At 29.7% G+C, this 12,457-nt stretch overlaps 1 protein-coding gene across 2 annotated transcripts; it reads left to right on the top strand.

Annotated features, from left to right (window-relative positions):
* The first annotated feature begins 7,475 nt into the window (after nucleotides 1–7,475).
* On the top strand, nucleotides 7,476–11,299 carry LOC110815877 (CCT motif family protein). 2 transcript variants are annotated; one of them, XM_022043847.2, is made up of 5 exons: nucleotides 7,476–7,836; nucleotides 9,274–10,032; nucleotides 10,403–10,567; nucleotides 10,653–10,778; nucleotides 10,866–11,299. In XM_022043847.2, the coding sequence occupies exons 1-5, from the start codon at nucleotides 7,792–7,794 to the stop codon at nucleotides 10,971–10,973; spliced, it is 1,203 nt and encodes a 400-aa protein (XP_021899539.2). In that variant the 5' UTR covers nucleotides 7,476–7,791; the 3' UTR covers nucleotides 10,974–11,299. The 2 variants fall into 2 exon arrangements, with proteins under 2 accessions (XP_021899539.2, XP_088071417.1); XM_088215291.1 differs by lacking the exon at nucleotides 7,476–7,836 and adding an exon at nucleotides 8,610–9,192.
* The last annotated feature ends 1,158 nt before the right edge of the window (nucleotides 11,300–12,457 follow it).

Raw genomic sequence — 12,457 nt, 5'->3', positions numbered from 1 at the left:
GCTTAAGTCATCAATACTTATATTATGAGAATATTCCTTATCCCTCGTACTATATATAAATAAATAGAAAGTATTGTCTCCAAACTTTAGTAGGACCAAAATAGAGAAGATAAAAACATATATTGGGTGAGATAGAGATTGCTATATACTAGTAAAAATAATGGTAAGTTGAGATTTAGAGATTTTATGAGGTTTAATTAGGCCATGATGGCAAAACAAGCTTGGTGACTTCTTCAGATTCTTAATACCTTACTTGCGAAATTGTTAAAAGTTAGGTATTTTCAGAGATGGTGAGATTCTTATTATAATGTTGAGTTACTACGAGTTATTCATGGAGAAGCATTTACCCTGGTAAAGATTTATTTTAAAAGGGGCTTGGGTGGAGAGTTAGGAATTGTCGATCTATTAATATGTAGAGAGACAAATGATTTCTGCTATAACTTAACATAAGGTATGAGTGACGGTGCAAAATGATACTTTAGCGATGCAAGTGTCAGATTGATAATTCTTTGTGGTTGGGTTTAAACAAGGATCTAACTAAATTGATTTTTAATACCCGAGACACACAACATAGATTATGAACTTCGATTAGCAAAAGACTCATATCAAACAATTGATATGGATTTATATAGGACAAGTATTATCTGGTAAAGACCGGATACCATCTTGCATGATTAGGTGACCAACTCAATAAGAAGTATCAACTTCATCATCTTTGATTTTTCCATGAAAAAACGTTTAATATTCTTATTTAGTCCATAAAATTAAAAATCTTATATGGAGAACGTGTAGGGATAGTCTTCAAGTTTGAACAAAGCTTGCTCTAACAAACATTTTCCCTTATACAAGATGTCTTATGTGTTTAAGACTATAATGAGCTTGGAGCATTTAACTTGAGCATGTGATTATGTAAAAATTGTACTAAAACTAAGCTCTTTAAGGTATAAGGTTGAACCCACAAACTCTTACTAGAAATAGTTGAGGGATGACATAACTAAAGACCTCTAACTTGTTTGGTTTATATTGATCCTTTAGAATTATGGAATGTTAGAAACAAATAGGTTCACATACAAGTATGGACAAGACCTTTTTTAATTACACATTTTCAAAAAGTACTAGTGAAAAATTCAAGCATCCCATAGTGAAGATAGGTTTAGGGTGATGACGCCATCTTAAGATATAAAATTCACAAATAAGATAATGTAGACACCACTTACGAAATATTATATGAAGTTAAATTCTAATACATTTATTAAAGAGTCACTAAGAACGAGTATAGGTTTAATTTGTAAAGATTATTCAGGTATGATCGTGTAATAAAGTGAGGAAAATATCGATGGTATTATTAATTGAGATAATTAAATTTCAAGTACTTTTGTATGAATTACTGCTAGTTTACCATAAATGATACATGCATATCATTATGGAAGATGATACGATGATAATTTTTTTTTCATAATTTCATATTTTATTTTTATCTAATTCAAAGTTTATTATGTTAATGAAAGATGTTTATAATTTTTTTTAAAAAAAAAATTATAGATTGCATAAGCAAGTAGTCCATACATTATTTAGGCTAGCTTTTAAGTTACATGAATCTATCTTTATATTTCTAGTAATATAAGCTTGGATATTGTTCTTATTTGTCTAGTTTGCGTTCATCAGGTTTCGAATGAATGTCCTTTTTTTCAAAGAAAAAAAAATTACACCATACAATTTTAAGTGTATATTTAAATATGAACTGTAAATTATCGTGATATATTATACTATCCTATATGTTAACAAGTTATTGTATTATTTTTTATTATTATTATACCGTGTTAAATAATACTTACATAATCATCACAAATAACATTACAATCATCTTAATTAATTCTAAAAATCATATGCAAATAGTACATCTACATATAGGTAAAGACATATTGGTGTTGCCTTCTTTGAATGAAGAGATTTTTTAACGTTACATTATTAAAAAATCATCTTAATTAATTCCAAAATTCATATGCAAATACTACATCTACGTGTAGGTAAAGGCATATTGGTGTTGCCTTTTTTGGATAAAGAGATTTTTTACTGTACTAAATGTGTAAAAATATTGATTTTAATGTGATCTTATAATAAATTTTGTATCAAAACAAGTAATCCCATTAGAGGATATCCACTCAAATGTTGTCATTTCAACCTCCCACTAAGAATTTTATTCTATAGAAAGAAGTTCACGGTAAATACAAATTATATAATGTTACTAATTCTTACACTTTTTACTTATTATGTACTATTTTTTTTTAATTATTGATTCAAGTGCTAGAGTCACTATAATTCTTACATTTTCTTTGTATGCCTCGAGAAACACTCATCGGCTGATATTACCTCTAACATCTTCCATTTTAAATACTTATATTATGAAATTCAAATATCTATAGGATATTGATCATAAAGCTCTAAGTGGGAAGTTAATGTAAATTAGATATAAGTGTGTTATACTAGGTAATTTACAAAATACCTTATATGCTTTTCTATTTTATTATTATTGATGTTGGTATGTTACTAGTCCAATATTATAAAATTTTAAGTGCACAATCATCAAAGAGTCATATATAATATAATAAAACAGTATAACAATTATATAACACAATTAATCATGGTATTGTCAACTGATTAGTAATTAGTTAGTAGATTACCATCTGCAATGATACTTTTGTAATGAAATAAAAATAAAATTATATTAATTGTCCCAATTATACTGGTTGAGGGTGGGATTCTCTGAAGTTTTTATTCCATGCAAAGTTTGTCTGCAACTACGGAAGAGAAATAGGGAACAACGAGAAGACATTAACCTAACATGGAAGAAATTCTGTTTCCTCACGATTTTCCTTTTGGTTCCCGCTAGCTGGAGACTATTGCTCTCTCTCTCTCTCTCTCTCTCTCTCTCTCTCTCTATATATATATATATATATATATGTACCCAATGATGGGTTTATGTAAAAATTTATAAGGGTTAGAGTGCATGTTTCTTAATAGCTAGAAGAAATGTGTAAGTATATAGCAGATCTATGTAAGAAAAAATCTAAAGCTCTGAAAATATTTTGACAGAAATACAAGATCTCATGTTAAATTATAAAATTACAAAATAAACAGAAATATATTTGAATTTATTACGATAAAGTAATTAAAACTGATAATTTTTTAAGTTTAATTTTTTAAGAGAGAATTTTTAGGCTTATTCAAATAATAAAAAAATAAATAATATAAATTATATTTAGACGGAAAATCATGACTTATATAAAATTATAATTTCGTGTTTTATTTTATTCAACTCGTAAAAAACAAAAAAAAAAAACGTTCGGTATATACACATTATAAAATTCTATACAAATTAGGATATAATTTATAAAGCCTAGTAACTTAAAGAATTTATTGAACAACACTAAAAAATTAAATAACAACAACAAAAAAAGATAAACAATTAAAAACTACCCAACAGTCTATACATGCTGCACATATGAAATGGGTGTATATGCCAAAAGCCTATTCATGCTGTAGCATACGAAATGTGGGACACAACATGCAATATAGTGATGAGGATTTAGAGTATATATTAGTACTGAAAATTAGCACAAGACTCCAAAATAGATGAAAATATATTCCTTGTCAAAGGAAGAAATAAAAAATCTTTGGGTTTCATATCACAGCCATATGCACATATTGAAAGGAATTTTGAAATTAAAAGCTTTTTAAGTACAAGATATCTTAGAAAAGAGTAAAATTAATATATGATAATACAGGAGATGCCCTTTGTCCTGCTTAATTAAGTTTAGATTCTGAATGTTATAACTAAATAATTTACGACCATAATACTGATTTAGATGAGATTAAACTTTCCATGTTTTGCATGAGTGTTTTTACAGTCAAGGATTTCTACCAAGTTTGATGAACAAGCAACTAGCCTTCTGGAGGAGGTTAATTATTCTGAGTGATTAATTAAAAAATAATAATATCTTATTAAGAAGAGGATCGATGCTGCAGCCACCATATCGAGTCGATGCTTTTCTTTAAAAGAAAATGAATATGATCGTCATCGAGTTAAAAACAAATTGATAGACATAATAATCTTTGAATCCGTCTGTAATTTTTGGTAATGTAACGCCAAACCAGCATGTAGAACTTCATTTCTCAAAATTATTCTTGAAATTATTGCAACCATATATATGTATATGTATTCATTTTTTTAGAAAAACACTACACACCCTTTATAAATATGAGTGTATAAAACACTGGGTGCTGAGTGTAAGTTGGTCATTTTTAAGAAAACGGCAAAAAATTTTTCACAAAGGCTAGAATATCTTGATGCAGAAGCTGTGACAGGCTGCTAGGGAATAGTATTAATCTTTTTTAACAACAAAGAGTGGTAAAAGCAATGGAATACCATATAAAAACATAATCTTTAGATTCCAGGCAAGCATATATTACTGAAATTTCCATCAAACATGGGAAACTCTTTTTCGCTTTCGAATTTTTACCAAATGAGGAAAATGGAAGATGTCTAGGAGAGACATAAAGATTGGAATGATCAGACAAAGGAACTTGAACAGAATAGCATAAAGATCATCATTAGCTAAACAAGTTAAGTAGCTGGGGACACAAGCACAAGGGTGGTGTTTTAGCCTCGTAAATTACAACTGAGTAAGTGTGCGCTACTACTAAAAATTCTGTCATGGCTTCAACACATAGTATTATGATATAAAATTTTATAGTTAAATAAATTATATAATTATATCTTAAATAATTATTTTAAAATTTTAAATTAACACTATTATCTGTTTTTTTTTTCTTGGTATAGAAAGCAAATCGGATTCCTCTGCTATAACAAATGGTACAAATGGATGCAAAGAAACCCAGAGAATAGGGCTTGGTGGTATAGGGGGTTGTGTAATTTGTCTGTGTTGCATGTGTGCTTGGGAATCAATCAAACTAAACATGGAGACTCCTTTTTGTTTGTGCTACTTGCTTTTTCATTAACCTTATGCACTATTTTAACATACCCATTTTGCTTTCAGTCTCCTTTTGGATCTTTTTAATTTCTTTAGAATAAAATTTTTCATTGATGAAAAAGTAGATGTGTTTAAACCGTACTTGAGTAAGCAAGGAAGTAAAAAAAAAAAAAAATTAAAAATTTTTAAATAATTATGTTAGATTTAAATAACTTTATCATTAAACTATTTAGAACATGAATTACAAGTTCAAGAATCTAAACAAATTAAAAAGAAATGTTTTCATAAGAAAACTAGGTTTAAAATTATGTATTTGAGAAACGAGAAGTTAGAATAAAGACCAACTCAAATTCCAATCTCGATTATTCTACGAGTCGGAAGATAAAGAATTCTGGAATTATGCTATTTCAACGGGATAATTGATTTTTTTGACTTATTATTATATACAAAGACAATATTAATTGTGTAAGCAAGTTAAAAGTGATTCTCACTTCTACATGCTTTGTTCACTCCAAACTCCAATTTATAAGACTTTGTCCCACAAAAGGTTTCTACTTTAGTACCGTACAAACTTGAGTTGAGAAGAAGGGCAAATGGCGGATCGACAGCAAGAAGCTTTGTATTGATTAGAAAAACCATGTGAATCCAAACAGTACTGCATACTTGGTTTGATTCTCTACCTAAAAACTAGCCTATCGTTCGCACACATATAGCCAATACAAAGTTGATGCTCAAGCTGGTATGTATGCGTGTGTGCGTGCGTGTGTATATATATATATATATATTCTCTTCTAGTCCCTGAAAAAAGAAAACAAAAGCTTTCATAATTTTTGTAACGAACTTGATATATTTCAATAATTAAATAATACTTATATTAATTTAATAAAGTAATTAAGAAAAAAAAAAATATGTACTGGATGGTAATTGCAGTAAAAAAATGGTGACTCCCTGGAAAATTTGTGATAAACAAGGTTTCACCAATTTGAATTTGAATTGAAGAAGTAATGTTAACATCAAAGGAATACTGCATATACACAGTGCATGAACATAAATATACAGTGGTTTCCTCTTTGGTGCTGGAAGTTAAAAAAATAAATTGAAAAAATGATTCCAAAAGAATTGCAAATGCCATATAAGAATTTCTGATTTCTACATATTCACTTTGATAAACTATTTTAAGCATATCTATATACGGGAACAATATGTTCCAAAAGGCATATGACAACTGAGTTTCATCTAACACTATAATATAATATAATATAATATATAGATATAGATATATTAGATGTCACTTTCATATTGTATTTTATTTCAATTATGAATATTGCTGTAATATCTCTTTCAGGAACTTGTGCTTGTATTCAAAGTTCAAGCCTTGAAGAAGACAATCATATTCAAATGAGTCTATTTCAAGACTGGTAATTTTCTTCAAAATGAGCTTTGGTTTTAAGCTGTTAGTATATATGCATATATATATATATATATATATGATGATAATTACAAAACCAACCAGCAAGAAAAAGACAAGTATGGTTTACTCACTGTCATTTTTATAGAATTGAGAGGTATAGTTTGTAAGCATTAACTTATATATACATATATATATGTGTGTACATGTATACGTGGATATACATATATATATATATATATATATATATAGTAATCGCTTTTGAAGGGTTTTTTTTTCTTTTTTTTTTTAATTTTCTGTACTGAAAATTAGGTTTAAGAGTATAAATTATGTACCTTTAAAAATATTGTACGTAAATACGTATATGTACTTGCTTAGTCAAAAAAAAAATGAAGAAGGAACTAATCTCAGTCATAATCATTCTGTGAAGGAATATCTTTTTTTAATTGAATTCTTATCAAAATTGGTATTTAGAGATAAGAAGAATCAAGCAATATATATATATATATATATACATATATATATGTATATGTATATGTATATGTATACATATAAAGTAATTATATCCTCTATTTGTAAAAACTAGTTTTACTTAATTAGCCAAAATTATATGGATAGATATATATCAACTTCTTACAGCAGCTAATTAACGATATCTCGTTTTTAATTATTAATTAATTTCAAAATTTTAATTATATATGAATTAATTTAGACCCAAAATAAATAAATTCGTGAGCGTAAAAATATAATTAAAAAAATGATTAAGACAAAATCAATATGTCTAAGATGATTAGTCGAGCAATAAGCTCCAAGGTAAGGAGATCCCTGTTCTCTCATGTCTCCAAATTAGATTTTAATCCAATCAAATCGAATCCACAAAGATCCTGCTTGCCACGTCCCCACCATGCCACATCATCAAAAATGCCACGTAGATAAAATATAAATGCCACGTCTGTACGGTCTTAACAACGGTTCGCCGTAACCGTCGGGTTGACGCAGAGAGTGCCACGCTGGCATCCTTCTTAAGACAGCCCCAAAACGGCTATATAACAAACTTTTTTAACACCCCAGCACCTCCATTTTTTCCTAACTTGCTCAAAACCATTTTCTTCTTAACCAAACCAGTTATATAATTTTTTTTTTTCTTATCTAAATCTTCACGAATGCTTCTTCTTCTCTCCTTCTGCAGCTTCATTAATGGAGTCGTCTACTCCATTTTTCTCACTCTTCAACAGCGTTCTTGATTCATAAAAAAAGAGTTTAATTTCATCTCTTCTTCTTAATTAATTTCTTTTTGCTTTTGTTTGTTCTTCATTATTTCCATTTTCAGAATCATTTTTGGATTAAATTAAAAAAAAAAAAAAAAAAAGAATCATCCACGAGAAAGGAACCATGTTGCAGGACGTGATTCAATCTCAGGAGCACCTTCCCAATATTGTAATGTTTCCTATCCTCAAAAACCATTATATACATATATTTGCTTATATACACTTGTCCATTCATATGCAGCTGTTTATAATATGGTTACATGAGTTTCTGGTTAATGATGATTGTTAGTTTGATGATGATCGTCTTTCACGAGCTATTTATGTAATAATTCTCCGCATAAGCTCATGATGCATGATGGATTGAATTTGTATCTGACGAAGGTTGATGTATTGGAATATGGAGATGCATGCATGGTGTGTATGTATGTGTATGTCTATAATATATATAAATATCAGTTCATATATAGATTTACGTGCCGTAGATGGAGATTTAAGACCAATAGTGTTGTTCCGTACTTTCCTTGGTTCAAAATGTTTTTGACTTTTTCTTTCTTTCATAGTAATGTCATTTTCTTCTTCTATTCTTGTGCGATCCAAAATCTGAAACAGCGGAATGGTGTGCTAAATTTTCTCGCTTTGTTTTTTTCTAGCTTTTTTTTTTTTTTTTCTTGGTTGTCGATGTTTTCAAATTTGTTAATAGTTTCTTTTATTAATCTAGGAATGATTCAAGAGGCTAACAACACATAAATATGAAACATCTAATTGATCTATCCAGCCAATCAGACCTCGTCATGACATTTATCACGTGCAGACAGAAAAATTTCTGATAAATCATTTTTTGTGCTTGTGTAATTTCAAAATTATGAGAAAATTTTTCAAAAAAAAAAAAAAAACTGTCATTATCTTAGGAGCACCCATCTCCAAAATGGAAATGCTAATCCCTTTGTGTTCTATAGCTATATATATATATATATATATGTATAGGTAGCCTACAATTATCAATATGGAATATATGTGGCTTTTTATGCTTCATGTTTAAGCTTTCTCTAATTGTGATTCTTTTGTTCGGTTAGATCGATGAAGGGGGCCTAATGAACTCTACTCCACATTCATAACATTAACGGATCCTCTTTCCTTTTTTCTTTTTTCTTGTTAAAGTAGTGCTTTTCTGTTCCAATTGTTTGTTCATAAGTAGTCAAATTTCTATATGTTGAAACAAAATTAATATAACATAAATTTCCTTTTTGTGTTAATGATATTCATTCTTTGCCAAAATATAGATTGCATTATCACCTACACATCACATGGAGAACAGATGTATATATTCATGTTTCCATCTCTCACAAAATTCTTTCTTTCTAATGCTACTGTGTTTTTATCAAAAATAGATATAGACTGGTGCCCGGCAACCACACCTCTCAACTAGCTACCCCTTAGGCCCAAGAATCGTACATCAATTATCAGTCAATAAATATATACATGAATTGGGTTCAATTATATGACATGAAACATGTGAAGAATCATGGTTTGTGTAAATGTCAATCCCATATATTCTTAATTGTGATGATGATCATGAAATTGACATGGGTTTGTATTGATTTTACAGGAGGAGATATCTAGCCCAATTAGTGCTCAAATTTTTGATTTTTGTGACCCTGATATATTTCAAGATACACTGCAAAATTCTGAAGTCACTTCAAGATCAAACTGTTGCTATGAAGATAACTCCTCTTATACTACAAACTTATCCATAACTCCTGATTTAGACAATACAAATACTAAAAAATCAAACCAAACAGCCTCCAGCACCACCACCACCACCACCACCACTACCACCACCACCGCCAACAACAACAACAACCTCTCCATCCTCTTTGACTCACAAGAAGACATTGACAATGATATTTCTGCCTCCATAGATTTCTCTTCATCTCCTCACTTTTCTGTACCTCATCTCCTCTCCAACCAACAAGACCACTTTGATTTCTCCTCAGGACAACCTCAGATTCTGCTAACAGATGTTGTCATCAATGGACTCTCCTCACACTACCCTGCTCATCATGATACTGTAGCCGCGGCTGGTGGACCTCATTTTCCTGCTGTTCTTGAAGAAGATTGCTTGTCTTCTGTGCCTTCTTATGCACCTTTGAATCCTTCATCGCCTTCTTGCTCCTTTCTTGGACCTGGTATTCCCACATATCTGCCTGCTGGGAGTATGAATCCTGCTGAAAGTTGTGGGATTTTCACCGGGAGCATCCTCATGGCTTCTGAACTGCAACAACAGGACTTGGAATATCAGGGTGATAGTGGTGGAATTTTCTGTCCTGATGCAATCCAGCGTGTCTTTAACCCTGGAGATTTACAGGTAATATATACTATATATAAACATGCATTGATTACTCTGTTATGAATATTGTAAAACATGAACAAACCCGGGTTAACCTCAATCCTTAGAGAGGGTATATTAGAGTTAATTATATGGAATGAAGTGGTGGGAAATGGCCGTAGCTATCAGAGCATCAAGTGGCAGAAAGTGTATATTTATATGATGGTTTGTGAATCGTCTTGACTACATAAAAAAGAATATGATAGTTGGCAACACTATTTGCATGAACAGAGAAGATATAATTGGTGCATTTGCAATTAAAAAGTGATTACAAATATTAGTTTATTTTCGGTTCGATTGTGATTCCTCTTTAAAAAAGAAAAAGGCACTTAGTAGTGAGAGTCAACAGATGGTGGGTGGGGTTGCTACTTCTGCTCCATTGGCATCGGAGATCTCAAGCTTGGACGATTCAACTTTCAACAAAGTCGGCAAACTCTCTGTTGAACAAAGGAAGGAGAAGATCCACAGGTACATGAAGAAAAGGAACGAGAGAAATTTCAGCAAGAAAATCAAGGTTCACTTCCAATCCGCCCAACCAGATTTTTAAAAAAATATTGATATATGCATACACGTAATGGGTGAATATTAAATGATTTCAGTATGCTTGCCGCAAGACACTAGCAGACAGCCGACCTCGAGTTAGAGGAAGGTTTGCAAAGAACGATGAGTTTGGAGAGACTCCCAGACAAGCTTGCAGCAATCACGATGAGGATGATGAAGATGAAGTAATATTTTCACTTGTTTCATTTTTAACTTTTTTTTTTTTTTTTTTCTGTTTTGCGTTTTATTGATCCGGAACTGGGGGGGTGCAGGTGGTAGTGGTGAAAGAAGAAGACATGGTTGATTCCTCGGATATCTTTGCTCATATCAGTGGAGTCAATTCCTTCAAGTGCAACTATCCTATCCAGTCCTGGATCTGAAATTAATTCCTTTGAAATTTCAGCATAATTTTCTACTAGAATTTTTAACTGTGACCCTGCTTTAAGCCTCTAACCGGCTTTGATTTTCTAATAATAATAATAATAATAACAATAACAATAACAATAATAATAATAATAATAATAATAATAATAGTATAAATAAATAATTGGGTCGTTATGGTTTATGAATAAGAAGATTATGTAGAGAAGAGAGTGAATAAGGATGATGCAGTTTTTGTAGATATATGCATGTATGTGTCAATGGGTTTTTGTGTACAAATTCCATGGCGACTTCCTTGACTGAATTGAAATGCTAGTTTGAGCAAGCCTTTGTAGTCTTTCCTTCAATCTAATTATATATTTGTCTCTTAATTATTTACTAATTTCCTAATTAATACTAATCCATTAAACAATTTTCTTTAAAAAAATATTATATTATTACCCAAAATTAGATATTTCATAACAAAAATTAAAAGGTGGGCCAAATTAAAACGTCGTTTGTCGGTGGCCCAACCCAAATACCCAATTAAACGGTTATAATTTCGCTTCCACATTTTTTATACTTTATGGTGCGAAGAAATTTCAATAATAAAAGATAAGATAAAAAGTAAGATCCTATAATGTATGTTTGGTTGCTAAAATAATGTACTATTAATTCAGATAGTCAAATAGAAGTCTCCCCACTTTATACATCTAGAATTATAAGTATAGATTAGACTGTTTTATAATATGGGTGTTACTGGTAAAGGTCATAATCAAGTACGTACTGAATTTTCAAAAGCCAAAGTTGACTTTTTGATATGTTTAGCAAAACAACAAAACAGAAATTCATATTTTTCAAGTAGGTTGTTGGTTAGACCCTTCTTTATACATTACCTAAACTTTTCGTTTCAATCCAAAAATTTTTTTTTTTTGAAATTCAATCTTTCTCTCTTATAATTTTCAATTCATAAGAATTACTTCCTCCCACTTTTTTTTTTTTTTTCATTTGTTCAAATATGTAAGTCTACAATATTATTCTCCTCTTGAGAAGACCAAAAGCTAAAAGTTAAAAAAAAAAATTGAAAAAAAATAATAATAGTGTAGACTTACATATTTGAATGAACTTTCAAATTCTATAACTCATGTATTTTCATTTTCTATAACTTCTTGAATTATAATTATAATATTTTTTTTATAGTTTATAGACATTTTTATACCACGAACTCATAAATAAAGACATATTCATCCCGCTTTGTTGGATATTTTAATAATTTTCAACATGTTAAATTAAGGTTTCGTAAAATATATTATAGGATAATGAATGTTTATTGGTATAATTTTTGAGAACCGAAACAAACTTAAACAATGTTTGTTTGTATTTTTAATTTGGCCTAAAGTTTACTTAACGAAAAATAATAATAATAATTTGAAAAAGCAAAATTTTTTAGAAATTAAAACTGTAGGTTTATTTTTTTTTTTTAATTATTGTTGGAATTTTGTAA

This window comes from Carica papaya, chromosome 3, assembly GCF_054855325.1.
Source record: "Carica papaya isolate Zhongbai chromosome 3, ASM5485532v1, whole genome shotgun sequence".
Lineage (NCBI taxonomy): Eukaryota > Viridiplantae > Streptophyta > Magnoliopsida > Brassicales > Caricaceae > Carica > Carica papaya.
The sequence above is the reverse complement of the archived record's forward strand: the minus strand, read 5'-3'. Positions and strand labels throughout refer to the sequence as shown.

Bases quoted from the DNA above. Each gene is read 5' to 3' on its own strand.
- LOC110815877 (XM_022043847.2), top strand. From the start codon at position 7,792: ATGTTGCAGGACGTGATTCAATCTCAGGAGCACCTTCCCAATATT. The intron at 7,837-9,273 runs GTAATGTTTCCT...TTGATTTTACAG, and splicing joins AGGAGCACCTTCCCAATATT to GAGGAGATATCTAGCCCAAT. The intron at 10,779-10,865 runs GTAATATTTTCA...GGGGGGGTGCAG, and splicing joins ATGAGGATGATGAAGATGAA to GTGGTAGTGGTGAAAGAAGA.